A 25,445-nucleotide genomic window follows, 5' to 3' on the forward strand; every position below is an offset into this window, starting at 1 on the left:
GCTCGTAGCCAGCCGGCGTCACGTGACCAGCGGCCTCACATGACCAGCCAGCAGTCTCCTAGTTTCGTATAAGATATCATAAGTTTTGGTGTGCATACATTTTTGTACGATATCATACGAACCCGTTCATGAAAATGCGTTGACTGTGGACACGTACCGTGAGAGTGTGATTATGTTTGTGTCTTTGCCCTTGCAGTCATTTATAATAACTATTTCAGCAGCTGTGTTATCGTAGTGATGTGTGTGTGCTGTGATGTCATGTGTTTCATGCAGAGGGACATGAGCTGTGTTAATCTTGCCCTCTGTCTCCCCCCCGCCCCGTTCTCTCAGTCGCTTATGTGAAGGATCGGAGGTTGAGTGGAGGGCCAGGTACTTCCTCCTCCCCCTTCATCCTCTGACCTCTTATTGCTGCCCTGTGCGATGACATTGGCATTGTGAAATTTTTTTTTATTTCATTTGGTTATGAATACATTATTTTGGGCTGTTATAAAAAAAGAATTACATTTGCTGTCATTTCTAGTGTGTTTTTTTTTTTTTTTTATCCCAAGGACATTAAACCCTCATCATTGTTTTATTACAAATATATTTTCCTCCAATGGAAAAATATACTGCCCTTACTTCCTCTCTCCACATTCCTTTGTCATTGCATCTCCAATACTACTCTTTGCATGGCCTTCAGCTAGCTTCGAGCACAGCCTTTTGGACTAAGTTTGCAACAAACAATGTCTTTAAATGACGACCAACCTTAGACAAGTAAAAGTTTAGCATTTAAAAGATAATGGCCAACAGAACAGTAAATCTAGTTTCTGTCATCAAATGAGAACTTAAGCTAATTAAAACCACAAACTGCTGACTGAACACGTTCAAAAACAATTGACCTCAGGGTTATGCCTCTGCAGCCTCAATGAAAGAAGAGCTTGACATTTTTTCGAGAACCAAGCAAGACTCACCCAGCATCCCTTGGACTGATACAGGTCTCTTAAAGATGGAGCCAGTGTTTTAAATTGTTCATGCTCAAACCATTCGAGGTATTCAACGTTTTCTTGAGTTGTTCTATAGTCAGGGTGGATACACTAAAACAAACGAATCAAATTAATTCCAGGTTATCAGCTCTTTAAAGCTGCGCTAATCAATATTAACATGGATCAAATTACTGTGTGACATGTGAAAGGAGTCATTTATTATGAAGAATTATCAGCCCTGCAGTTCCCTGCAACTTATTTTTAGCCTCTTGTAGCTCTTTGTTGTGGTTTTCTGGCCCACAAAGTCCACTTTCATCAAGCTTACAGGATCAGAAAACACTCTGGTTAACCCCCATACACTACCCGAAAAGTGCCAAATAACAAGTAAAGCAACATTTGTAACTAGCTGGATAACATAGTTGCGCATTCAGCAGCTTCAGAGCCTGAGTTGGTAGAGACCAAAACAGATCTAAAGGGAAAGTGAAAATGTGTCAGGTGGCCAGAAATATGACTCCAAATAAATGCTACATCAACTAAAACGGTACTCGGAGTGCACAGTCCTCCACCAAGGCATACCCTAACTCACATTGTTTATGCAGTGTTTTGTGAATTTTCCCAGTCGGGAACTCATTTTCCCGATTATTCCGACACCATATGAATGCAGCACAAACATCCTATCTCGCAATATTAAAGAATGTCAAAAATAATGTGTATCCGCTCCTATTGGGTTCTTTCTTGGCCCATGCCACACCGTTCCACCAAGTTTCATGATGATTGAGCTAGTCATTTTTCCGTAATCCTGCTAACTGACAGACAGACAAACAAACAAAGAAACGGATAAACGGACAAACGGAACGGAAAACATTACCTTCTTTGCGGAGGTAGTTAATGCAGCTTGAGGCATGGTAACCATTTCAACTGTAGACCTTTATTTTTTTATTCATTACTGCTTTAAACTTACCGACTAAAATAAGTATTTGACAATTACATCAATAATGTATTGTTTTATTGCATGAATCCTACAGATTTCTTACGGAATTATTATACTTTTGTTAAACCTCAAGCTTAACATATTCAGAAACAGGTTTGATACATAGAGCAAGACGTGTAATTCCTAACCTTGGAACAGCAGTTGACAAAACAATCTCAATTCACTTGCTATTAATTAATTGATTATTAATTAATAACTAGGCTAATTTAATACAATTCCATAACAATAAGCTTCATATAACACAAAGTGCACGATGCCGACAATGTGTCTGTGTGTAGACACACTGACAGCTTTAAAGAGCCCCTGTTATGTTTTTTTGAATTTTTCTCGTCTTTTAGCGTGTTATATAGTTTTTTGTATATGTAATAGATTTATAAAGTAAAAAAATAAAACATTTCACTCCAAATGGAGCTTTCTCTACGACAGACAGCACTTTATCTCAACCTCTAAAAACGCATCGCCCACATTCCTGTTTGAAATACCTCAATAAGTGATGTCACTGATTGAGGAAGCCTGCCCAGTTTTTCATATGTGCTGCCCAGTGGTGCTGCCTGAACAAGCACAGGCCGCCCAGTGGCTTGTTTGAATTGGGTTTACCAATCACAACAGAGTGGGCAAGCTGACCAACCAAAACAGACTGGACTTTTCAGGAAGATGGGCCAAGAGCTCAGACAGGCAGAGGAGCTGCACCAATGGGCAGTATGAGAAACAATGTTTTTTGAACATGAAAGCAGGGCTGTAGTCAAGTTCAAATTTGTCGAGTCCAAGCCCAGGAGTAGTCGAGACCGAGTCAAGACAGAGTCCAAATCAGAGACGGTCATGACCGAAAAATAGAATTCTGAAAATGATTGATGCGTGATAATTGCGGTATATGACGCAGCCAGGCAAATACCAGGCGACCAATGTCAATGCCTGTTCTAGATGGATTTTGAATTAAACCAACACCTGTTTTCTGAACAAGCACGCTTCATCAATGATTATGTTTTAAAGGAGGAAGATGTTTTAGAAAAAAAAAAGCATTAAGTGCTGGACTCGGTCCAGACCAACAAAAATATTTAGTAAGTCATATGGCCGAGTCCGAGACCATTCTGAGTCCAACTACCAAGAGTCCAAGACAAGTCCAAGACAATGGAAAAACGTCTCTCAAGTACTACAGCCCTGCATCAAAGCATGTAAACCTTACCGTACAAATAAGACGCTGAAAAGAAGTATAATAGGGGCTCTTTAATGAACAACCCTAACCATTCAGGGCTACTGTGTGAGCCAGCCAGCTGCCTGTTCTCACGCGCAAAAGGATATTCTTCAGTTGTCCACATTAGCATGTACTCCCAACATCTCCACAATATCAAATGATCACACATTTTTTTTACAAAATGTAATGCTGAATTCTGATTTGTTTCCACCCCTCCCCGTCCCAGTGCCCTCCGCCAGTATGACCCGCCTGGCTCGTTCCAGGACGGCCTCCCTGACCAGCGCCAGCTCCATCGATGGGTCCCGCTCTCGGGCCTGCACCCATTCCGACAGCACCGAGGGAGTCGGCCCGGTCACCCACACCATGGAGGTGTCCTGCTGAGGAGTCGGCCAGACCTAGAAAGAGGGAGGGGGTGGAGGGATGGAGAGGGAAAGAGCAAGACGGATGATGGCCAAGAAATGACGGGGGAGGGGTATGAGGAAAATGTGAAGGATAGAAGGTGTGACTACTGCTGTGTCTCAAATCGCCCACACCAAGCTACAGCCTCCCACCAATATTTCTTTCAAACTTGTGAAAATGGCGGGCGAGGAAAATGCAGCGGTCACGATTGAAACATGCGAACACCAAACTTTACAAATGTACTTCATACACTTGTTTATTCAGTAAGTACCACTATTCTATATTCAGATAGTGATGAAGCAAGCCGCAATATATTTTGGCAGCTGACAATAGGTGGCGGTAATGCTCTGCCCGGCTGCAATTTACCATTAAAAAGAAAAGGTAGAGGCATTTTCGATCAGTGCATAACAGCCATGCACGATTTGAGACAACACTACCCTGTCAAAATGTACGCACTACACAAGTAAATACATAGTGTACTCATGGGAGTATCCGATTTGAGACACACCTTAACTCTCCGTAGTCAGACATGGTAGATTGTAGAACGAGACGGCAACAGGAAGGAAAGTTCATGAACAAGGTGGAGACAGCTCTCTCTTTGCTTCATCTATTTCATCTGGATCCCTTTGTCTGCCATCTTTTCCCTCCTCCACTGTAAAATAACATATGTGTTGCTACTAAGACCCCCGTCGCCCAGCACTTAAACGATTTAGGCAACTGTTTTTGTTCTTGCAGTGTTATTCTTGTGTTTGCTGTCTCCTTTTTCTTTGCCTGCACCCCCACCACCCACGACTCCACAGAAAAGGACGTAACGCTGTCTGTCAGCTGTCAAGACAGCCATATATGATATGAGCTGCTGTTAATAATTTAATTTGGAAATCGGTCAGAGAAGATGAAAGTGTGGGCAAGGAAAACACAACCTTTAGGTGGTACCTTAATGAAAAAGTGTTATGCATCAGTATTTTTGCAAGCAGTTTATTATTTTGTTGTTGTATGGACAAAATGTGAGTATCTCTCTAACTGTTGTTTTCGAAGAGATGGTTTCTTCTCTGTGTGACTGGTGAGGGTCAGAGGGTGTGTCCAGAATTTGAAAGACAACAGAGCACAGCCCATCGTAGCCGAGTGCACCTGTAGTGCTTAGAGAGGATTTGGTAGCTTTTTTTTAGTCTAAGAGCATAGCTAGCTATAGTACACTACGCTGATTTAAAGCTGCACTTGGTAAGATTTTATGTCAAACTTGTAAACTACACTTTGAATGCAAAAAAAGTGATATAATCTGCATACATGCGTTTCAGGCCGCAAGTCATTAGCGAACTGAGACCTAGCCACTACACCACCAGGGACCTTAGCTGGCACAAATGTGCACCTCCATCCATTTTTATTGCTTTTCCCATGATAATGTGTATGTGATATGGCCAAAGTACAACCAGATTTGTGTTTGAATAATCTTAATGATGAGCAACTTACAGAAAAGATAATGAAAAAGGCACCATGAGATGAAGAGTTTATTTTACAATATGTGTAAATAGCATGTAATCTGTGATATCATCATATTCATATTCATATTCTTGTGTTTGTTATATCACTTCTCTGCCATGGAGAAAAGAAGAAGAATTAAACTGTCTCCTAAGAGGCACTTATCCACAGACAGCTTTATTCCATTAGGTTTGATTCTGTATAGAGCATCACAGAGACAGCCAGGCTGGTGAACAGGAGACATCACATTATTGATTACTGAAGTTCAAATCTTCCCTTATTACTGCCATTTGGAGCCACATTACTGCAATGCTGCTGAGTGCAGCTTTAAGCTGTTTGCCATCTCAGATTTTGTAGCCAATCCACTACTACATGAATATAGGCTAGAGTAAGTATTTATTAACACGTATATGCATGTGAACGTGAACGTCATTTTAGGGCATTCTAGTATCTGAGTAGTATCTAGTATTAGGGTGTTCTTCATTAGCACCTTACATGTGGCTAGTTATATAGAGCCATGGATGCGACCACCATCATCAGTATGTAACTCTAGTGCATGGATGCGGTTCTGGCCATATTCGGCTCTCCATCATGACAATCACACTCTGACCCAAAACAAACTAGACCAGGACAACCGAGGCAGGACCAGGATGACCCGACAAGCTCTCTTTGCGGGTCACCACCAAAGAACTCGCAGCAGCCTTCCCTTACAGCGCCCAGCCTCTATCTGTGGATATACCAAAGCTATCCACTCCCCCCCCCCCCCCCCCCATCAAGGACATCAAGGGGTCATGACAAAGCGCATTGAAAAATGACAAAGTGGTAAAAAGTGATACCAAGGGGTCCTGACTAAGCGATAGTATTTGACAAGTTGGGAGTGAGAATGTGTTGGCTGTGTGGTCAGTGTGTGTTTTGATGTGATGTGTAACCATAATCTCACCAGTAGAGTACACATATATAAGTATAGTTTTAGACTAGTGAAGCTGTGTGCTGTTGTCTGCTGTAAAACTGGAACACCTTGTCAGTAGTAATCAGAGATGGGGTCCCCTGGTTTTTGGCTTAGTAATGTACAGTATTTGTGTACCATAAGCAACTTCTTCTGTTTCCACTGTCACAAAAAACCCTTTGGTCCCCAGTCAGAAGGGGCCGTAGCTTCCAATCGCTGAGGTGTGCGCTTTCCTGAGGTGGCCTGTAAGGGCCGGGGCTTTTTTGGAGCCATTTGGGCGCCAAGTTTGGAATGTAGGGCAACCCCCAGTCACCATAAAAAAAATATACTCCCATCCCCATAAAAAAAATCACAAGGTGCCCCGGCTCTCACAGGCAAACCCAGTCGCAACCTAAAGGGCTATCAGCTGAAGTCACTTTTCAAAATTTTGGTAGTGTTAGTTGTGTTTTTGAGCACCAGGGGGCCCTAGAGATCAGCAGATGGATTTTTTTTTCAAGCAAAGAAGAAGATAAGGGATTATTACCAAAACAGTAGAGAGAGATTCTGACCTGTAAAATAGTGAATGACTGAATGAATGAATGTTTGAAGCTGGAAATATCCAATAAATGTAATAGTTTGAAACAAAATCAAGAGGAGAGATTATTAGAAGATAATAGACAGCCTGGCAAACACATCAGTAACTCCTCTGTGAACCTTATGGTTGGATTTCATGAACACAGAAGTTTGCATGTAGCGGAGTATAAGATCATCTTTTAGTGTTTTCTCTCTTCACTAAGCTATTTTCTGCCACCTACACTTTGGTTTCCTCCTACACGACTTCTACCCAAACTGCCCAGGGGGGCTCCTGAATGTATTTTGTCCTTTTTTGAAGTGATGTACAGTATTGTCAATTTACGCCTCTCATAACCCCCTCGCATATGGTTTGCACTTCTATCCCCGCCCCACATCTTTAACATGTAACCCTGTACATGAAAACCCAGTTCCTTCCTGCTCCCTCAAGGTCTATAAATAGTGAAGTTCAGTAGTGATTTGTGAAATCGACAGCTCCTGTAAGCTGGCACTCGATCAGTTAGTATAGACCTTGGTCCTCCTTGCACTTGTAGATACTTTTTATTTATAGAGCAGGTAACCTGAAACAAAGACTCTGACACTACTGTATTGTGAAGAAAATTTCAACATATTTCTGTTCCTCTTCCCTTGGAGTTTCTCTTTTTTTTATAGGCAACGATAGGATGTAACCTCATCTTGGTATGATGATATTGGTTCTTGTGTACTACTACTTTTCTTCTTCCTTATACTTATGAATTATTTGTATTGAGCAATAAGTTCTTTTTTTCCATTTGGTTGTTTCGTGTTGTGGGAGTCTTCCCTATATGAGCTTGTTTCTATTAACAACAGTAGAAAGACTCTTACCTACTTTGCTGTCATCCAGATGTGTAATGTAAAGTTTCAATATATTATATACAAATAAATATAAAACGTAAGCTGTCTCTGTCCATGTACTGATCAAGTAACAAGTAAGAAATAAAGACTTTATGTCAGACATTTGTGGAATCAGGTGTCTGATCATTTTCAGTTTGTTTTCAATAAATGGGGAGCAGCTCTCACTTCTGTTTGCACATCTCTCACCTCTGCTGTGACAAAATCAAATTGACAACATGTCCTTCAAACCATATGACGATACACATGAGTGTCTTCCATTCTCATATTTAAACGTAATGGTCAGGTTTTGAAACACGTTAAAGTTGTGAAACGGTCACAGTTTGGTTATGTTTAGGCACAATAACGCGTTCCATTAAAACAAGTTGTATTTTCACTGTGGGAATGTATCTATCCAGGTTAGCCAATGTTAGCAATACCAGTTAATAAAAACACATTAGGCTGTATTTTGTGCATACAAACTGCAAAACAACATGTCCACTAGAGTTGAGCCGGATACTCGGCTGAAACGAGTATCCGATACGGATAAAGCACTTTTGCCAAGTACGAGTATTATACGAGTAATACGAGTCAATATCTGTGCTCGGATTGAATAAAAATCCTCATTGGGTAGTTGACTGTGTCTGCGTTCTGTGATAGGCTAGTCGTCACAGCGCCCCTCCCCTACACACATACAGATTTATTGTGTTGCTGTGTCCCGCTCTGCTCACTCACACAGAACTCTGTCTCTCTCTCTCTGTCTCTCCCTCAGTCACTCAGGTTCGCGGGTCTTTTCCGTTAACGTTGAGGGTTTTTTCAGCTTCAGGTTTGTTTTTTACTTCGGTTTGTAGTACTTCCTTATTAACCAGTAGAGTTCTGGTAAACGTGGGGTTTGTTCAGACGTGGTGCTTGGTAGAATGCGACTCGCGTTGCGTCTCTACCTGTCGGAGATTTTTTTTCTTTTTTAAACCGTCAGCTGGCTCTAAACAGATCTCTCTCTCTTTCTCTCTCTCTCTCTCTCTCTGTCTCTCTCTTACTCACTCACACACACTCACACACACACTCACACACACACACACACACACACACACACACACACACACACACACACACACACACACACACACCGGGTGTGGAAATAAAAAAAATAAAAAAGAACCAAAAAAAAAAATAAAAAATCACACTGATCATAAAAAAATTAAAAGTTAAAAAAAGAAAGTTATGTTGAGTATGAAAACTCTTGTTCATTACATTTTACTTCATAATTGCAACCTCATGTGTTGTATTCATTGTTGTAAAACTTGTTCTGTTTATAGTTTGTTATCGTGATCAAAACCATTGATCTGAAGCTCAATGCTGATGCTGACATGTAAATAGTTTTCTAATCAGCAATAAATATAACAATTTCTGATCAACCCATATCAATTGCATGCTTAAAATAACATACCGGTTAAAGCCCCACCCATTTCAAGACAACCCGACCCACTTCTGGGTTAAATCCCGCCCACTTCCGGGTTAGGCCCCGCCCAGTCCGAGTACAGATACAGATACAGATAATTCATATGGTTAACAGATACAGATACAGATACAGATAATGCTGTACTCGCTCATCCCTAATGTCCACAGATAGAAGTTGGACAGTACTGTGTTTAAGACTGATTAAATGATACACAAATGAGACAGAAGTACTAATAAACTATATTACTACAGCATTCACACTCTAAGATATACATAAATCACCTGCAGAGAGAACTAGGTTTTGCAATGCAAATTAACATTGTGCAGAATTTACCATGTAAATAGACCATGTACCATGTACAGTAGGCGTATAGTAGTAGTAATTCCACACCCCCTCAATACAACTTTTTGCTGGCCTTTACTAAGAAGTCACCTTTATTTATTTGTGCTGGTCACTATTACTGCAGCCATTATTTAGATACAGGCTTTAATAGAAAACGTCAGCATATCCATTTCGGTTAAACAAAACCTTATAGGAGACCATGTAGGAGTCACAGTAGGCATGGAGCATCTGGTCCACAGGGCTGTAGTTGAGGGCATAAATGTTGGGAGACATCTTTTTGATGAAGATGCCAATGTTGAACCTCTGCTCTCCTGTCGTGGTGTCAAACGAATAGAAGATCTCCTCCAGTTCCTTGTTGAGGTACCGTGTGGCATAGAGCACGCCGCAGGCCATGAAGGTGTTGGTCACCCCCTGCTTGTAGACCGAGGTGTGCCAAGTTCGGCCGAGCCTCAGCGGTTCACCCTCTTCCACCTTGGACAGCACCAGGTTGCCAAAGTCCTGGGTGGTGGTATAGATCACCCAGACGCCTGACTCATCTGTCGCCAGGTCCAGGTCAGTGAACGGGTAGCATTCATCAAGGTGGCAGAAGTTACCCTTTGAGTTAAACCTGAAAAAAACAGGAGACAGAACTGATGTTTCATTTGGAAAACAATGTATCAGTATCTTTTCTTGGACTCTATGCTTTAACTTCATAATTTTACAAGTATGTTAAATTGTACATTCTTAATTTTACAAGTATATAATTTTTTTACAGAGGTAGATTCCATAGAATGTTATAATAGTGGACCTAGCATCAAGGATGTCACCCATTGGTTTGTGGACTGCCGTTTTGAAGCTAGGAGTTTGCATTTTGGCTGTTGCCACCTTGGTATTTGGAGCCAGTAGTGATCATATTTGGACAAGATAGCTGGGAGGATGACATGGCTAAGACCCACCCTTCAATAGCATTCACATGCTACTATTGGCCAGGCGTCCATGCTTTCGCAAGGTAACAGAACCCGTTTTGTTCCAGGTCCTATCCCCTGACCAATTGGCTATCCTAACCTTAACCACTCAAGGTCAATGCCCAACCCCAACCAATCGGGTTGCTTCGTAGGGCAGGACTTGCCTGGAAGTTGCGTGGAATCCATGATAATGTGGTTATATACATGCCACACTAATGCTAAAGAGGGAAAGTTGTTGATTTTTTTTAACCAGCTGAAGCGAGTCATCAAGCGATGTTTTGCAGGCTGGTAAACGGGGACCTGTGGGCACTTGCTCCGCTCATCTGCATGTGCGGGAGTACACAAAGCTGGTTGGCTAATGCTACTGCTAGCTAGTTAGCTTTGGTTGGAAAGGTGCTGGTGTTGAACAAGACCTTTATAGTAGGCCAACATGTTCCAATTAACCTTCATGAAGTGAAAACACAGAGCAAGTTTTATACCAAAACAAGTTCAGGTCTATTTTCATGTCCTCAGCGCCAGGGTTAGCATTGCTAAGCCTCTATCATGATTGACAGTTTGGCGTGTAGCCACACCCCTAAAGCATCCCCTGCTTTATCATCTATTTTAAAATAAATGGGACCATACTTTATAACATGAACATCACGATGTATTGAAGAAGACTTAAAGATGGTGTTTGAGGCCATAAACCCATTAGTAAGATGTTCACTGAGGTAATAAATCTAGTGAGAAGTAGTGTAATTTTCCTATAGACATACTGTACAAGCCAACATCTTTACCCTAGTCTCGCATTGCCAGACCTATCTCCACAGCGGTGTGGAGATAGGTCTGGCCACTCCACACATTCACACCTAGACAGGAGAAAAAACCAATCACAATCGTCTTGGGCGGCGCTAATCTCGCGTCTCAAAGAGGATGGATCGTTAAAATAGTCTCGGGAAGGAACTTGTTTTGGTGGAACATTTGCACCCTGCTAAAGAAAACGTCACATCCAATATTAAGTGAAGTTAACTGTTGACACAATACAGTAATGTGAGCTATTTAAATTAGCTGATACATGGTTAAACCTCATTTTCTCTTACCAGTGTATCACCGTGTGTGTTTTGTACATAGCAAGTCCCTGCCAATCGGGGAACGTGCCAGTTGGAGAGTAAATGCCGTAAACATGTTCTTTGTAAATCTTTACAATCATTCATCATTTCATCCCCGAAAAAACAAAGTAGGCTAGCACGATCCAAATTTTCTTCAAAACTTGCCATTTATAGTGTGTAACCTTAGTTGCTAGCTCAGTTCTGGTTGCTGTCTCTCAGTGTGAGTGGAGTTTAGAAACTGAACTCAAAGAAAGCAGAAGGTGAAGGAACTATCCGGTAACTGAACTATCAACTATCGTCGATCCAGACTAAGTCGCTCTCTTCTGGAAATTAGATAGAATGCAGGTTTAAGGCACTTTAGCAATGGCTTCACTTTTCCGGCCCGGAAGTTGCCGCTTGGTTAATTCCTACATTCTTATTTTTTACATTCTTGTTTTGTTGTCCTACAAATCTACAGAATTCAACATTGTCATGCAAACATGACATATTTCATGACTTTCGTCATTTTATTTTTTAGAAACAAGACATTTATTCTGGCGTCTGCAACACCCATTCAAATAATGATCTCAAAGACAAAGCAGCAAACCTGGTGCCTTTGGGTAGTTGTAATGTGGTAACAGTTTGGCTGGTCAGGTTGAATCGACAAACAGAATCCAGGTTGTAACAATTGTAGTACAAATCCCCTCCGTACAGCACAACATTTGGTCCCTGGATGGTGTTGGTTGTGGGGTTAGAGGGGCTAATCTGGACATTACCTGGCAGAAGAAGAAGAATGAGCAGGAGGGGAAGGAGTAAATGCAATCATAAGTAAGTTTGTTGTTGTAATTTGTTAAATATTAAAGAAAGCAATACAAAGTATTTGTGCCCTACTCTTTTAAAGGATAAGTATTTAGTTTTCTTACTATCAATAAATCCTACAAATCAACAGTAAATTAATTCCACTAAGTATTGAAAACAAACAACACTGTTGCACTGAGTGACATGTTCCATCATTACCATGAACACACACACACACTGTAGATTATTTTGACTCAATCCCACACACACTGTCCTGCTGCCCCAAATACTCACTAATGCACCAAACATGGATTAATTCACTGCTGAAAATAATCCCCAACAAACCTCCTATTTCCTCCTTGCTAACAATTACAGTGTTCAGCTGTTTAAGGAAATAGTTTAGTCCGTTTTAAAAGTTAAAGTATAGCCTATTATACAGGACAATTATACATATATGCAGTGCCTGAAATCACCAGTACATACCAGCACTTCTGATTTTTGTCCACATGAGTACCCTTACCCTTCTGATTGTTATTAACAGTATTATTAGTAGGCTGATATTTATACCAACATAGGCTATATATCATGATTTGCCAAGCAATTCTATGTAAAATCAACCATTCAGCACCCCATATAGCTCACATGGAATTAAAATTTGTTTCATAACCATATTTTCAGACACTACGATGATTCGACTGTGAGGAAGGGCAGTCGAATCAGGCTCCTTAGAGCAAGTCGTCAGATAGTCAACTATTCGGGTTCATCCTTACAAAATATAAATACTGTATATCACACATGCGAGACATATAAGACACATGTGACTGGACCTTTTTCTTATCCAATTTAGGCACTGAGTATATATACAGACAGACTGGAGACACCAGACAGTCTTCTTTTTACCTGTAAACAATCCAGGGCCAATTAGTTGCATTCATTAAAACATCTCATTGCTCATTGCGGAGTGTTCATTTCCCCAGAGCTTTGTGCACATTAATCAAACAAATAGAAAATCAGCCCCCCATCAACCCTTCCATTTTAACATAATCACAGTAATTACCAGTAGGGCTTTAACCCTCTGAGGTCTAAGGGCATGTTCACATATCTTCTTACATTTACCTTTTTAAGGTATTTGCATATAACTGATCCCCATGTGTTTCACATCAAAATGTTCAGAACAAACTCAGCTTTCTATATAGTGACGCCCACATTTTTTCTAGAGCAAAGTGTAAAGAAATAGTTTGGCGCTAAAGCTGAAACGTTTCGTTTTCTTATTGAAAGTCCTTATTATTAAAATAGTAAAGAAAAAGACAATGGTTCGTTACCTGGTGCGCTCACCCCAACAATAAGAGAGCTCAGGCTGGAGTAGAGACGGACATAGTTGGAGAATTTGTTGCTGGAGGTCAACATTACCAGCCAATACCAGCTCTCCTTCCCCGCCTCTGGTTTGGGATCCTGACCCCAGGCTCCATATGTGTAGGAGCCAGGGTACTCTCCTGCTGTGTACACCCTTGGCCCCGTTATGTTCTGAAATTCACCATGGGGGCAGTTCCCTAAGGGGAAAATATTAAATAAATGAGAAGGAAAGAAATTGTACAAAATAATTACAGCTGATGCAATGACTTCTACTTATCGACCTCAATTGAAGTGCAGACACAGTAGACAGAAAACCAGAATGGCCCTTTGATATTGGGTGTAATTTTGCTGGAGGTTAAAGCGTAACTCGCCAAAATGCAACCTAGGGTCTTTTTGTGAATGTACCCGAGTCAAACTTTCGTTTAAAAGCATATTTAGGATGGAATCGCCACTTTTAAGATTTACCGTATTTTCGTTTTTGGGTCAAATGGTCTTTTGAATGGGAGTGCTAGGGGCACTTTTATGCTAGCCTCAAAATAGCTATTTTTAAAACACTAAGAAGGCTCGACACAACATGAGACTTTGCTCGAAGTATCGCCAGGGTCTCTACACATGAACACAAGCATTGAGAACATTGTTTGTGTACCCAGAGTTTACTAAAAAGAGAGGAGCCGCGGTCTCTGGGCGACGCAACAACAGGGAAATTAAACGCCGCACGGCGGCAACAATAATGCCGACAACAACGGTGTGGTTAGGAAAAGAAAGACGGGGAAAGGTTGTGGTTAGGAGAAGACGAACGCGGAAAGGAACTAACACACGCGGGACGCGATCCCTGGTCTCTGGGGTGAAAGTCCTGTGTTATTTTTGGCTTTTCAATACTAATCGCTACCATAATCGTGCTGTTATCACATAATATGCTTCCCATTCAAATACATTCGTTTAAAATTTGTGCTCACCAACACGATAAAACACAGAAAAACGTGTCCCTGTACACGAATCAATAGATTAAATAACATCACCATTTCACGAACTGCCATGAGACTGGGGCTGCACATACAGTACCTTGTGGAGGCTGAGTGGGTTGGTTGGTGGCGTGAAGTCCACTGATGCACTGGTCCAGTTCTTTCTTCAGATGCTTGTTGGCTTGCTGGGTCTTCACGACCTGCATGGTGTCGTACGTCTCCAGCTCCTGCATCTCTGCTTTCAGTTCCTCCAACTGAGCAGCAGAACAGACATCACAATATTTGTTTGGATTATTATTTTCTTTTTTACAAACATGAATGCCCTTGAATGCAGCTGTCATCAGAGACAGTGGACTGACTTATACATTGATAAAGAATAGGGGTGGGTGAAAAAATCGAAAAGCTGACGCTACATCATATCTTTTTTCTGAAAGCAGAAAATGCAGAAAATCCATGTAATAAATGTCAGACTGACTAACTGACAAGTGATGTGCATTTTTTTAGACAACACTTACATGAATCCAACATATTATTGGAAAAGATAAATCTGCCTATTCATAAAATAACAGCAATGACCTCAACAACATTGATGATAGGCTAACTGGCCTATAGGTAAGGTAGCCACTATGGTAGACATCCACCAATACAGTTAAGCTAAAGGATTCACTGGGACTTCCACATGTATGCTTGACATCAAAACATGATGATATATGAATATGTAAATAGTAGCTTAGTATTGTAGGGCACCATAAAAGTTTTAATATGCAATTCAATACAATATATGTAGTAAGGGGTCTCTGCTAGTCTCTCCTTCAGGTTAGGGTCATGGCCTAAACAATGTTAAAGACCCCTGCTATAGATAACAAAATTAATCTGCATATTGAGCAGACAGACACTGCTTTCTTGAACAACGGGGCCCTCTGTGTGACTCTACCTGTTTACTAGTGTCAGCAGTTAGGTGCTGGTGTCCCAGGGTGGTGCTGTTGAGCCTGTCCATGAACAGCTTGATCTCCCTCAGTTCGTTCTCTATCACCTGCAGGCTGACGACTGCGTAGAGGTCTTCGTCATCTTCCCTCTCCAGCATGGACACATCGTCCTGCAGCTGGGGCAGACGCCGCTCCAAACCCAGCAGCAGACTCTCCAGCTCCAGAGTCTGCACACAGAGCAGATCAACACTGTGCTTACTCAGGACTCCAGCAGCAGGAGTGCAGCATTATTATTATTCAGTGGTGGAAGAAGTATTCAGATCCTAAATGCTGTCTCAAAATGAGTCTGTTTCATTCACACATTGAAATTTAAACAGTAAACTGGGAGGAAAATGAATTCCCCCTACACAGTACATGAATCGAATAAAAAGCCTTTTAGAAATAATTGATTACATGTCATTTTGTTTAAATACGGAAAAAGTACAATTCAGTAATACTGCACATTTAGTTGGCTTTTCCTTCAACCCTTTAAACAGCATCACTAGGGTGTAAACATAAGTATTCAGATCCTTTACTTCAGTAAAAGTAATAAAACCACACTGTAATATTACTCTGTTAGAAGTCAAAGTAATGTATTGAAAATGTTACTTTAGTAAAAGCATGTAAGTATCATCAGGACATGTATTTTAAGTATTAAAATTAAAGAAAATTCCTCACGTTTTAGAAACTGGAAACAATCAACAACAACAACAACAACAGTTCTGTCAATCAGTGTTTAATGGTCTAATCATTACAGCTGTACTCGTAGGCCTGGATATTGTTGGCAGGGGCGGGTCTAGAGGGGGGTCCTGGGGGTGGCACCCCCTCAATCCATTGGGCTAGACTGCTGTCAATCTGACTAATTGTGATTTCCAGATCAGAGTCTGTCACTTTGCTGCCTGTTCTGCCAGTCGCTGCCTTTCCGTTTGATAAATGGATGTATACTTTAAACACACATTGTATGGCAACTGTGTACTTTGTTAAAAATTTTAGGCCAGTTTAGAAGTAGAAACATATTTTGTGTAATTGTGTATTGCACTCTATTTCGATTCTGTTTCCTGTTATCTGAAAACTGTTTACAACAAGGGTCTCTTTGTTGAAGTTTGAGCCAAGTTTATTGTGTAATATTAGTTATTAGTGTATTGCACATTATTTTTATACGGTTCTGTGAAAAAAAAAATTCCCAGCCCTTGTCACATGACCTATTAATGTTTGATGACTATCCAAATGTTTGCATTAAGGGCATACAATGTGTATTGTGTTTGGATATACAATTTGTTGAAAACTAAAATAAGTTAAATTAATAATGAATGTGATGTTTTTATTTAGCAAAACAACATTGTGTTGTTCTATACTATCCAATATTTCCTATATTTCTAAGCATATTTTCTATGCTGTATTCTGATGAAATCCACTGGGCCCCCCTGACTGATTATTGGTCAGTCACGGGGGGGCACTGTGCCACCCCTCTTAAAAAATCCTGGAATCGCAAATGATTGTTGGTTAAGTTTAATTTATAATAAAAAACTTGTGTTTTATAAACTACATGTTTTGTGTGCAAAAATCTTAATTTGTAAAGTAACTAGTAACTAAAGCTGTCAGATGAATGTAGTGGAGTAAAAAGTACATGAAATGTAGCAGAGTAGAAGTAGAAAGTGGCATGAAAAGAACAAGTACCGCAAATTTGTACTTAAGTACAGTACTGGAATAAATGTACTGATTCCACCACTGTTATTATTACATATTACACTTTTACAGCTGCTAAGGGTGGTTACATTCTTCCCAGTCTGGTTCAGAGGATAACACAGCTACTTACCTTCTGTGGGGTGATGTTACTGTTGCATTTTAATGCATTGGTCTCCACTGAGCCGAGTTTGTCATGAGGGAATGCCTTCTCTGAATTAGTCAACTCACATGCACACTTATCGCGTGGTGAAGGTGCCTGAAATCAAGAATATTAAATTAAATGTAATATTTTTGCCACTGTTGAATTGAGCTTGAAACATGTACCAGCACATTACTGGGTGAAGAGGCCGACTGAAACAAGCAATCAAGATGAGGAGAGAGGATTCAAAGAAAAGTACAAGAAGATGTTTTAATAGACGTTTTAATACCAACTGGACAGTTGGCGACAACGGCAAGGTTCGTGAGTGGCTGATTTACCAACACATTCTCTCTCCCATCGCATCAAAAAGCGATGCTTTATCAGGTGGCATTTGTTGTTGACGCTAAAAGTCTCCTTTAGTGTCATATTTAGACTTGCTCGGGACCCCTGGCATCACTATTTGATGCTCTGTTGGCCAAAATAGTTAGAAATGGGCAGTGTGCGATTATCTGTAATCAAATATAAAAAGACATAGTAATCAATATTTTCCTAGTATTTTCTAGAGCTGTAACAAATGTAGCTGTACAATTAATTGTCTCAGAAATAATTGCAATATAATTGTCTCTTTTAGTCAGATTTAAAAATATTTATTTATTTATTATTTTTTTTAAACAAATTGAAGTTTTGAGTGAATCCCAGGATATTTTGGTTAAATCATGTCATGTGACCCAGATAATGTAATAACCCATGTACACAGCCTATGAAGTAAACAACTCGTCTTTATTGTCATAAAACATTTTTATTTTTAATTTTTTAAACATTCTATCTGTACAAAGAAACCGCGATTATGTAAAAAGACTGAAAATTAGACACTCATGAGATAATTGTTACAGGCTTAGTGTTTTCTTACCTGTTGGGTGAGGGTGAACAGAGCACATAGTGGAACGATCACATACAGCTTCATGGCGGAGCAGAGAGCAGAGCTGAATGAAACTGTCCCTGAACACACCGTGAATATGACTGTGTCTGACTGCAGCTTCTAACTTGTGAACACTCCCACATACCTCTGCGTGTGAATGAGTGAATGTGTGTGTGTGTGTGTGTGTGTGTGTGTGTGTGTGTGTGTGTGTGTCTTAATTACATTATGGGGTCCACAATCTGGTAGCACAGTCACAATGTGGGTACCAAAATGTATGTGTGTGTGTGTGTGTGTGTGTGTTTCTTTCACAATGTGATCACTTCCTCCTTGTGGTTGGAATAGCAGCAACATGGACTTTTTTATATAATGAAGGGAAAACTCCATGAATACTGACAGATGTTGCATAAGATATTTTGAGCTAAAATGTTCCCTTTTCGAGCACTAGGATCATTGGTGAAAGAAGTATTCAGATCCTTTACTTTAGTAGCACAATTAGCACATAACACAATGTGTTAATTTACAGGCACACTTTCTGCATTCATAGTATGACTCATACAGCTACAGAATTTTCAAGACGTGTCAACAGCAAAATGCACTCAAGTGGTAAAAGTACTCATTATGCATATTATATTATTGGATTATTATTATTATTGTTTCATTAAGGTTTAAGCAGCACTTTAGTGTCAGCTGAACTCAACTTGAATGTGTGCTGCTTAAAAGTAGGGCTGTCAGCATTAACACGTTCATCGCGATGCGATTAAGGGCCGAGCATAACGCGTTAATTTTTTTTCGCATTAATCGCATGCCGCCATTTATTAATTTATTTTACACTTCACTCAGGTTCGCGTCGTGCCTAACAACGCCTCTTAGCTGTTCTGAAATCATTAGAATTTAGCTAGGCTATTATTTTGACCCTTTGCCGCACCTTTACTTATCATCAAGCTGTCATACTTCCTCGTAACACATCCTGCTGCTGCAGGCTGCAGCATGATGGAGAAAGACAGCAGCAACACAATTCTGAATGGTGCTTTTTATTTTCCAAAACTCCCAGACGGCAGACAAGTTGAAAGCCATATGCACCGAAGCACGTCAAGCTTGAGCTACCACCTATGAGCTAAGCATAGTAGTACAGTTAACGTGACTCAGGTTGATGCTAGCAGGCTCAGGCAAAGCAATATTTTGGAGAGTGCTACTTGCCGACCTGTTGATGAAACCAATTCCCAAAAAATGACTACAGCTCTTGCAAAATGGGTGGCAACTAACTGCAGACCTGTCAGCATCGTAGAGGACTCAGGTCTTAAAGACTATGGTTGGCATGTTCTGAATTGTGCAATAATGACAGATTCACACATTTTTCTTTTGTTTACAGTAAATAAATAATAAACAAATACAAATCTTAAAATCAAGTTCATAAAGTAACTTTCTTTGCATTCATTTGATTCCCAATCAAGATACACTGGTACAAATTGCTTTCCATTGTTAATATGTACTTAAAAACAGTTCTGAAATGCAAAATAATAGAATTTGAATCATGTGATAAAACATGCGATTAATTGCGATTAACTATAGAAATTCAGTTATTAATCACGATTAACAAAAAATTAATCATTTGATAGCCCTACTTAAAAGTTATAAGTAAGTTGATTACCTGTTTTTGTTATTGTCAATTGTCCGGATCCATGACCTAAACAAAAATTCAGATGCAGCCCTTTGAGTGATACGTTTGAGAACCCCTGGTATATGAGCTTTCATGTATACTGCTCCCTTTGCTCCCCCTCTAAGGTTTATTGCCACAGTCAATCGTAATACGTGGAATTTGCCTTGATGAATGGTGAAAACCTAAACAAACAAACATATAAAAAATGAATATGAAATAAATACAGAAAACAAATATAACAAATATATCAGCCTAACCTTAACGTCCGACTGAAATTCAATTACTGCAGCATAACCTTCATGCTACTCTGTAAATCACTTGTCATGTGTCCTCCTTTGAGAAATAAATCAGAAACCAAAAGAGTTTCAGACACAGACACGGCACGGTCTTTGGTGTTTTTTGCCCCCAACGTCTCCTCCCAGGCAGCGCGGCAATGGTTATGTTTAGGGTTAAGGTTAGGGTTAGCTGCCTGGAAGGCGCCGTTGGAGGCAAAAAACACCATCGAGCGACACAGCGCTGCAGCCAGCTCAGACCAAATGGAGCATTTCTGATTGTTCCCCAAAAAACTATATATTTTTTAAAACTGAAAACCTATACATACATTTAAAAAACAATTGGAAACAAAGGAACAAATCCCGCACTCTGCTCCTGCTAAAGCATCACCGTTTCTTTACAAAAACGTCAAGAGTATCTCAAGCAACAAACATTCTGTGTCCCCAGGTGTGGGACAATACACTTATCAATGGGAGTAGCTCTCAATCAACACACGTGTCACTCGTGCAGCATTTGACACTCATACAGGCTATCAACATCCCAATTCAAATGCAATACTTATGCATTATTATATAATAATTGCCTGTACATATGAGTGTCAAATGCTGCACAAGTGACACGTGTGTTGATAGAGAGATACTCCCAGTGATACGTGATTGTCTATTGTCACGCACGTGGGATTCTTGATGAAGGCCTGGATGGACTGAAATAATAATTGCTTGATGTTAAAATGTGAAAGGGGAAGCAGTGACCACTAATACGTGCCTTTGGTTACGGGAGCGCACACGGTATCTGTGGTAGCCAGATTCAGGAACAGAAAGAAACGACTCTGCACTGAGCGCAGAAAATATCCACTGAGGAAGTTCCACAGACAGACAGACAGACAGACAGACAGACAGACAGACAGACGGATTGCAACTTTTACATTTCAGTCCAGTTTTTGGTATTAATTTGGACCCCAAGGTACTTCGCTGGATGAGAACCAGGACAGGGGGCCCCGGTTCCTCTTTGGTTTTGCTGATGTTGATCTTCAGGTGATTGTCTGTGCACCATGTGACAAAGCTCACAATTCTTAAAATGTATTAATTAAAATGTAACTTCCCCTTGTGGGATTAATATAGTCTTCTTTTTCTTCTTCTTCTTCTTCTTCTTCTTCTTCCTCTTCTTCTTCTTCTTCTTTTTCTTCTTCCTTCTTCTCTATAATTTTTTTATATTTATATCTATTGTGAAAAAAGCAGAGGGGGGGATGTTTTTTGATCATGCACAACGAAATAAAGACTTAAATCCCCCTTCCAATACCATGGATGCCACTCGACCAGGCATGCCAATTCGCTAATTTATTAATTATAAATATCCAATGGAAAATAATCTCAAAATGAAATAGCACAACGGGGTGTCAACATAAAACACAGAGCTTTCAAACCTAAGAGTGGAGTTCACTTCACGCAAAACAAAATACTTTGACCCAGGAAACGTGTTCGTTCACCGGGAGTGCTTTAATCCAAACCACCATCTTTTTCCTAAACTTAACTAGTCCTATTGGTGCCTAAACTTAACTGTCATCTTTGCATGACGCTCATTGTTTCTGGCTAAACTCCACTACCACAGCCCCTGACAACAGTTAAACCCCTAAACAACTGCTGCTCCGTTGTGAAGCAACACTTACTGTATTTGCACTGAATTGGAAATTATATTTTACAAAAATACACTGAATTAAAAGGCTGTAGAGAACAGTGCGCTATTGCAGACTCATATACAAAGGTTTTTAATTACATTGTTTTAATATCGTGAAGTAATACACGCGGAAGCCAGATGCTACGTGGAAATTTGCACCACGCCCTGCATACCCAGACCTCTGATTGACTGTTTACATCCCGTAAACACTCCCACAAGCACACTGACCAGACACACTCTCCCAAAGTCAATAATCAGAGATACAGCGCTACACGCCCCTCTGTGCTCCCTTCAGAGCAATCACCCATTCATAATCCCATAACCACCGTGTCTGTCCCCCGACTGAGACCGTTTAAACCAAACGCTAACAAAAGAGGTGCTATACTAAACAACCTAATTGGAATTAAAACAACCACTGCAACGATAGAACAGAATAGGAAAATCAAATGTGGACTATTAAATATTAGATCTCTGTCATCGAAAGCATTATTGGTAAACGAATTGATATCAGATAACCACATTGATTTATTCTGCCTCACCGAAACCTGGCTGGACGAATATGTTAGTTTAAACGAAGCCACTCCTCCCAGTCATAATAATACCCAAATTCCACGAGGCTCAGGCCGAGGAGGGGGAGTTGCAGCCATATTTGACTCGAGCCTGTTAATTAATCCTAAACTAAATTATAACTCGTTTGAAAGCCTTGTTCTTAATCTTCAACACCCAACATGGAAAACAGTACAGCCTATTATATTTGTTGTTGTTTACCGAGCACCAGGTCCATATTCTGAGTTTTTATCTGAATTCTCAGAGTTTTTATCATGCGTAGTCCTTCAATCAGACAAAGTACTTATTGTAGGTGATTTTAATATCCATGTGGACGTTGACAGCAATAGCCTTAGTACTGCTTTCAATTCACTGCTAGATTCTATTGGTTTCAGTCAGAGGGTGCATAAGGCCACGCACTGTTTTAACCACACCCTCACCTTGTGCTAGAATATGGCATCAAAATTGACGATTTAATAGTATTTCCGCAGAATCCTTTATTATCAGACCATTTTTTAATAACTTTCAAATTCCTACTACCAGACTATACGAAATTAAATAAAAGTTTCTACACTAGATGCTTATCTGACAGTGCTATAGCTAAATTTAAGGAAGATATTCCAACAGCACTTAACTCAATGTCATGCCTTAATATAACAGAGGACTGTTATGTTAACTCTAGTCCCTCCCAACTTGATAACTTTGTAGACGCTGCTACGGCCTGCCTACGGACTACTTTAGACTTGGTTGCTCCTATCAAAAAGAAGATGATGAAGCAAAGGAAACGAGCACCTTGGTATAACTCCCAAACTCGCAAATTAAAACAAATCTCACGAAAACTTGAAAGTAAATGGTGTTCCACCAAACTGGAAGAATCTCGTGTGGATTGGCAAGATAGTCTAAAAAATTATAGGAGGGCCCTCAGAAATGCCAGATCAGACTATTACTCAATACTAATAGAAGAAAATAAGAACAACCCAAGGTTTCTTTTCAGCACTGTAGCCAGGCTGACAAAGAGTCATAGCTCTGTTGAGCCATCTATTCCTATAGCTCTGAGCAGTGATGACTTCATGACCTTTTTTAATGATAAAATTATAACAATTAGAGAAAAAATTCATCACCTTCTGCCCACAGCTTCTAACGGCTCACCATTGGGCGCAGGAGGGCTAGAGAGAACGATAAGACCTGATACTTATTTAGACGGCTTTTATCCTTTAGACCTCCAACAATTAATGTTAAGGGTCTCTTCAGCTAAGCCAACTACCTGTCTCTTAGACCCCATTCCAACGAGGCTACTTAAAGCAGCACTACCCGTGGTCAATACCACATTACTAGATACGATCAATATGTCCTTATTAACGGGTCACGTACCGCAGTCTTTTAAAGTAGCTGTGATAAAACCTATTCTGAAAAAACCCACCCTCGACCCTGAGGTCTTAGCCAACTATAGACCTATATCTAACCTCCCGTTTCTCTCCAAAATCCTTGAGAAGGTAGTCGCTAATCAATTGTGTGACTTTCTGCATAGAAATAGTCTATTTGAAGACTTTCAGTCAGGATTTAGAAAGTATCATAGCACAGAGACGGCACTGGTGAAAATCACTAACGACCTTCTAACTGCTGCTGACAAAGGACTTGTCTCCGTACTTGTCTTATTAGATCTTAGTGCTGCATTCGACACTATTGACCATACCATCCTCTTACAGAGACTGGAACATTTAGTTGGCATTAAAGGAATCGCACTAAGCTGGTTTAAGTCCTATTTTTCTGAGCGATCCCAATTTGTTAATATTAACGATAAACTATCCAAATACGCTAAAGTTAGCCATGGCGTTCCTCAAGGCTCAGTGCTTGGACCAATTCTATTCTCTTTATATATGCTTCCTCTAGGCAATATTATTAGGAAACACTCAATTAACTTTCACTGTTACGCAGACGACACCCAATTATATCTGTCAATCAAGCCAGACGAAAGCGGTCAGTTAGCTAAACTTCAAGCGTGCATTAAAGATATAAAATCCTGGATGACCCACAATTTTCTGATGTTAAACTCAAACAAAACGGAAGTTATTGTGCTGGGACCCAAGCACCACCGAACTTCATTATCTAAATATATAGCTACCCTAGATGGTATTGCCCTGGCCTCCAGCACTACTGTCAGAAATCTAGGAATCATTTTTGACCAGGACCTATCCGCCCACTTAAAACAAACCTCAAGAACAGCCTTTTTCCATCTTCGTAACATTGCCAAAATCAGGAACATCCTGTCTCAAAACGATGCTGAAAAACTAGTCCATGCATTCGTAACTTCCCGGATGAACTACTGTAATTCTTTACTATCAGGCTGCTCAAATAAGTCCCTCAAGACCCTCCAGCTGATCCAGAATGCTGCAGCACGTGTTCTGACAAGAACTAACAAAAGAGATCACATTTCTCCTGTATTAGCTTCTCTGCATTGGCTTCCTGTAAAATCCAGGATTGAATTTAAAATCCTTCTCCTGACCTACAAAGCACTAAATGGTCAAGCACCATCATACATAGAAGAGCTCTTAATACCTTATTGTCCCACTAGAGCACTGCGCTCCCAGAACTCAGAGCTACTTGTGGTTCCTAGAGTCTCCCTAAAGTAGAATGGGAGCCAGAGCCTTCAGCTACCAGGCTCCTCTCCTGTGGAACCAGCTCCCAACTTGGGTTCGGGGGGCTGACACCGTCGCCACATTTAAGAATAAACTGAAAACCATCATCTTTGATAAAGCTCATAGTTAGGGAGTGAGGAGTTGCAGCATAGTAGAGTAGAGTAGAGGGAGGCAGGAAGTACAAGCCCGTTCCGGCAGGGGAGAGTACGAGCCCGGTCCAGGGCCCCTCTCTTTAGCCTGCCTCTCTTAGTTATGCTATTATAACTCTAGACTGCTGTGGGAAGCTTCTTCCAAGGACACAATGAGCCACTCCCTCTTCTCTCTTTTCACTTGTCTCCTTTTGTGTGCATCTTAGTCCCAGAAATGCCTGTTACTAACCTAGCTCTGGGGAGTTTTCTCCCCGGAGTCCCTTTGCTTCTTCTTCACCCAGAACATCGCCTTGGAATTGGGTGGCACCTACACCGGGGTCCTGGGTGCAGCTGACGCTATGGACTTACTACACCCTGCTACGCTCTGCGTTTCCCCGCAGTGTCCGACTGCGTCCTGCCGCGTCCAACCGCGTCCACCCAGGCTGCTGTGCCACACTACACCCCGTAACGCCCTGCTGTGCCCTACTATGACATGAACTACTATGACTACC

General features: G+C 40.6%; 2 protein-coding genes across 10 annotated transcripts in view; one reads left to right on the plus strand and one right to left on the minus strand.

Moving 5' to 3' along the window:
• Nucleotides 1-5,232, plus strand: part of ndrg4 (NDRG family member 4) — a 76,332-nt gene extending 71,100 nt beyond the window's left edge. For 6 of the 9 annotated variants that reach the window (XM_031285355.2, XM_031285356.2, XM_031285358.2 and 3 more), the window contains 2 exons: nt 331-369; nt 3,372-5,232. In XM_031285355.2, coding sequence (XP_031141215.1) covers nt 331-369; nt 3,372-3,526 — 194 coding nt within the window. In that variant the 3' untranslated portion in view covers nt 3,527-5,232. The remainder of the gene's footprint in view (nt 1-330; nt 370-3,371) is intronic. The other 3 variants (XM_031285354.2, XM_031285360.2, XR_004897886.1) reach the window with 2 other exon arrangements.
• Nucleotides 5,233-9,029: 3,797 nt separating this feature from the next.
• On the minus strand, nt 9,030-18,325 carry LOC116040125 (olfactomedin-4-like). Its single transcript, XM_031285350.2, has 8 exons — nt 18,228-18,325; nt 18,011-18,166; nt 17,092-17,217; nt 15,245-15,463; nt 14,411-14,564; nt 13,318-13,545; nt 11,805-11,973; nt 9,030-9,793 (listed from the first exon to the last, which is right to left on the minus strand). The coding sequence occupies exons 2-8, from the start codon at nt 18,062-18,064 to the stop codon at nt 9,331-9,333; spliced, it is 1,413 nt and encodes a 470-aa protein (XP_031141210.1). The 5' UTR covers nt 18,065-18,166; nt 18,228-18,325; the 3' UTR covers nt 9,030-9,330.
• Nucleotides 18,326-25,445: the final 7,120 nt, after the last annotated feature.

The sequence above is a fragment of the Sander lucioperca genome, chromosome 7 (assembly GCF_008315115.2).
Source record: "Sander lucioperca isolate FBNREF2018 chromosome 7, SLUC_FBN_1.2, whole genome shotgun sequence".
Taxonomy (NCBI): Eukaryota; Metazoa; Chordata; class Actinopteri; order Perciformes; family Percidae; genus Sander; species Sander lucioperca.

What these genes read in the sequence shown, in the direction of transcription:
- LOC116040125 (XM_031285350.2), bottom strand. Translation starts at nt 18,064, where the DNA reads ATGAAGCTGTATGTGATCGTTCCACTATGTGCTCTGTTCACCCTCACC. An exon ending in CTGCTGACACTAGTAAACAG is followed by an intron (nt 14,565 to 15,244) that starts GTAGAGTCACAC and finishes TCTGCTGCTCAG; the next exon opens with TTGGAGGAACTGAAAGCAGA. An exon ending in CAACTACCCAAAGGCACCAG is followed by an intron (nt 9,794 to 11,804) that starts GTTTGCTGCTTT and finishes TGTTTTTTTCAG; the next exon opens with GTTTAACTCAAAGGGTAACT.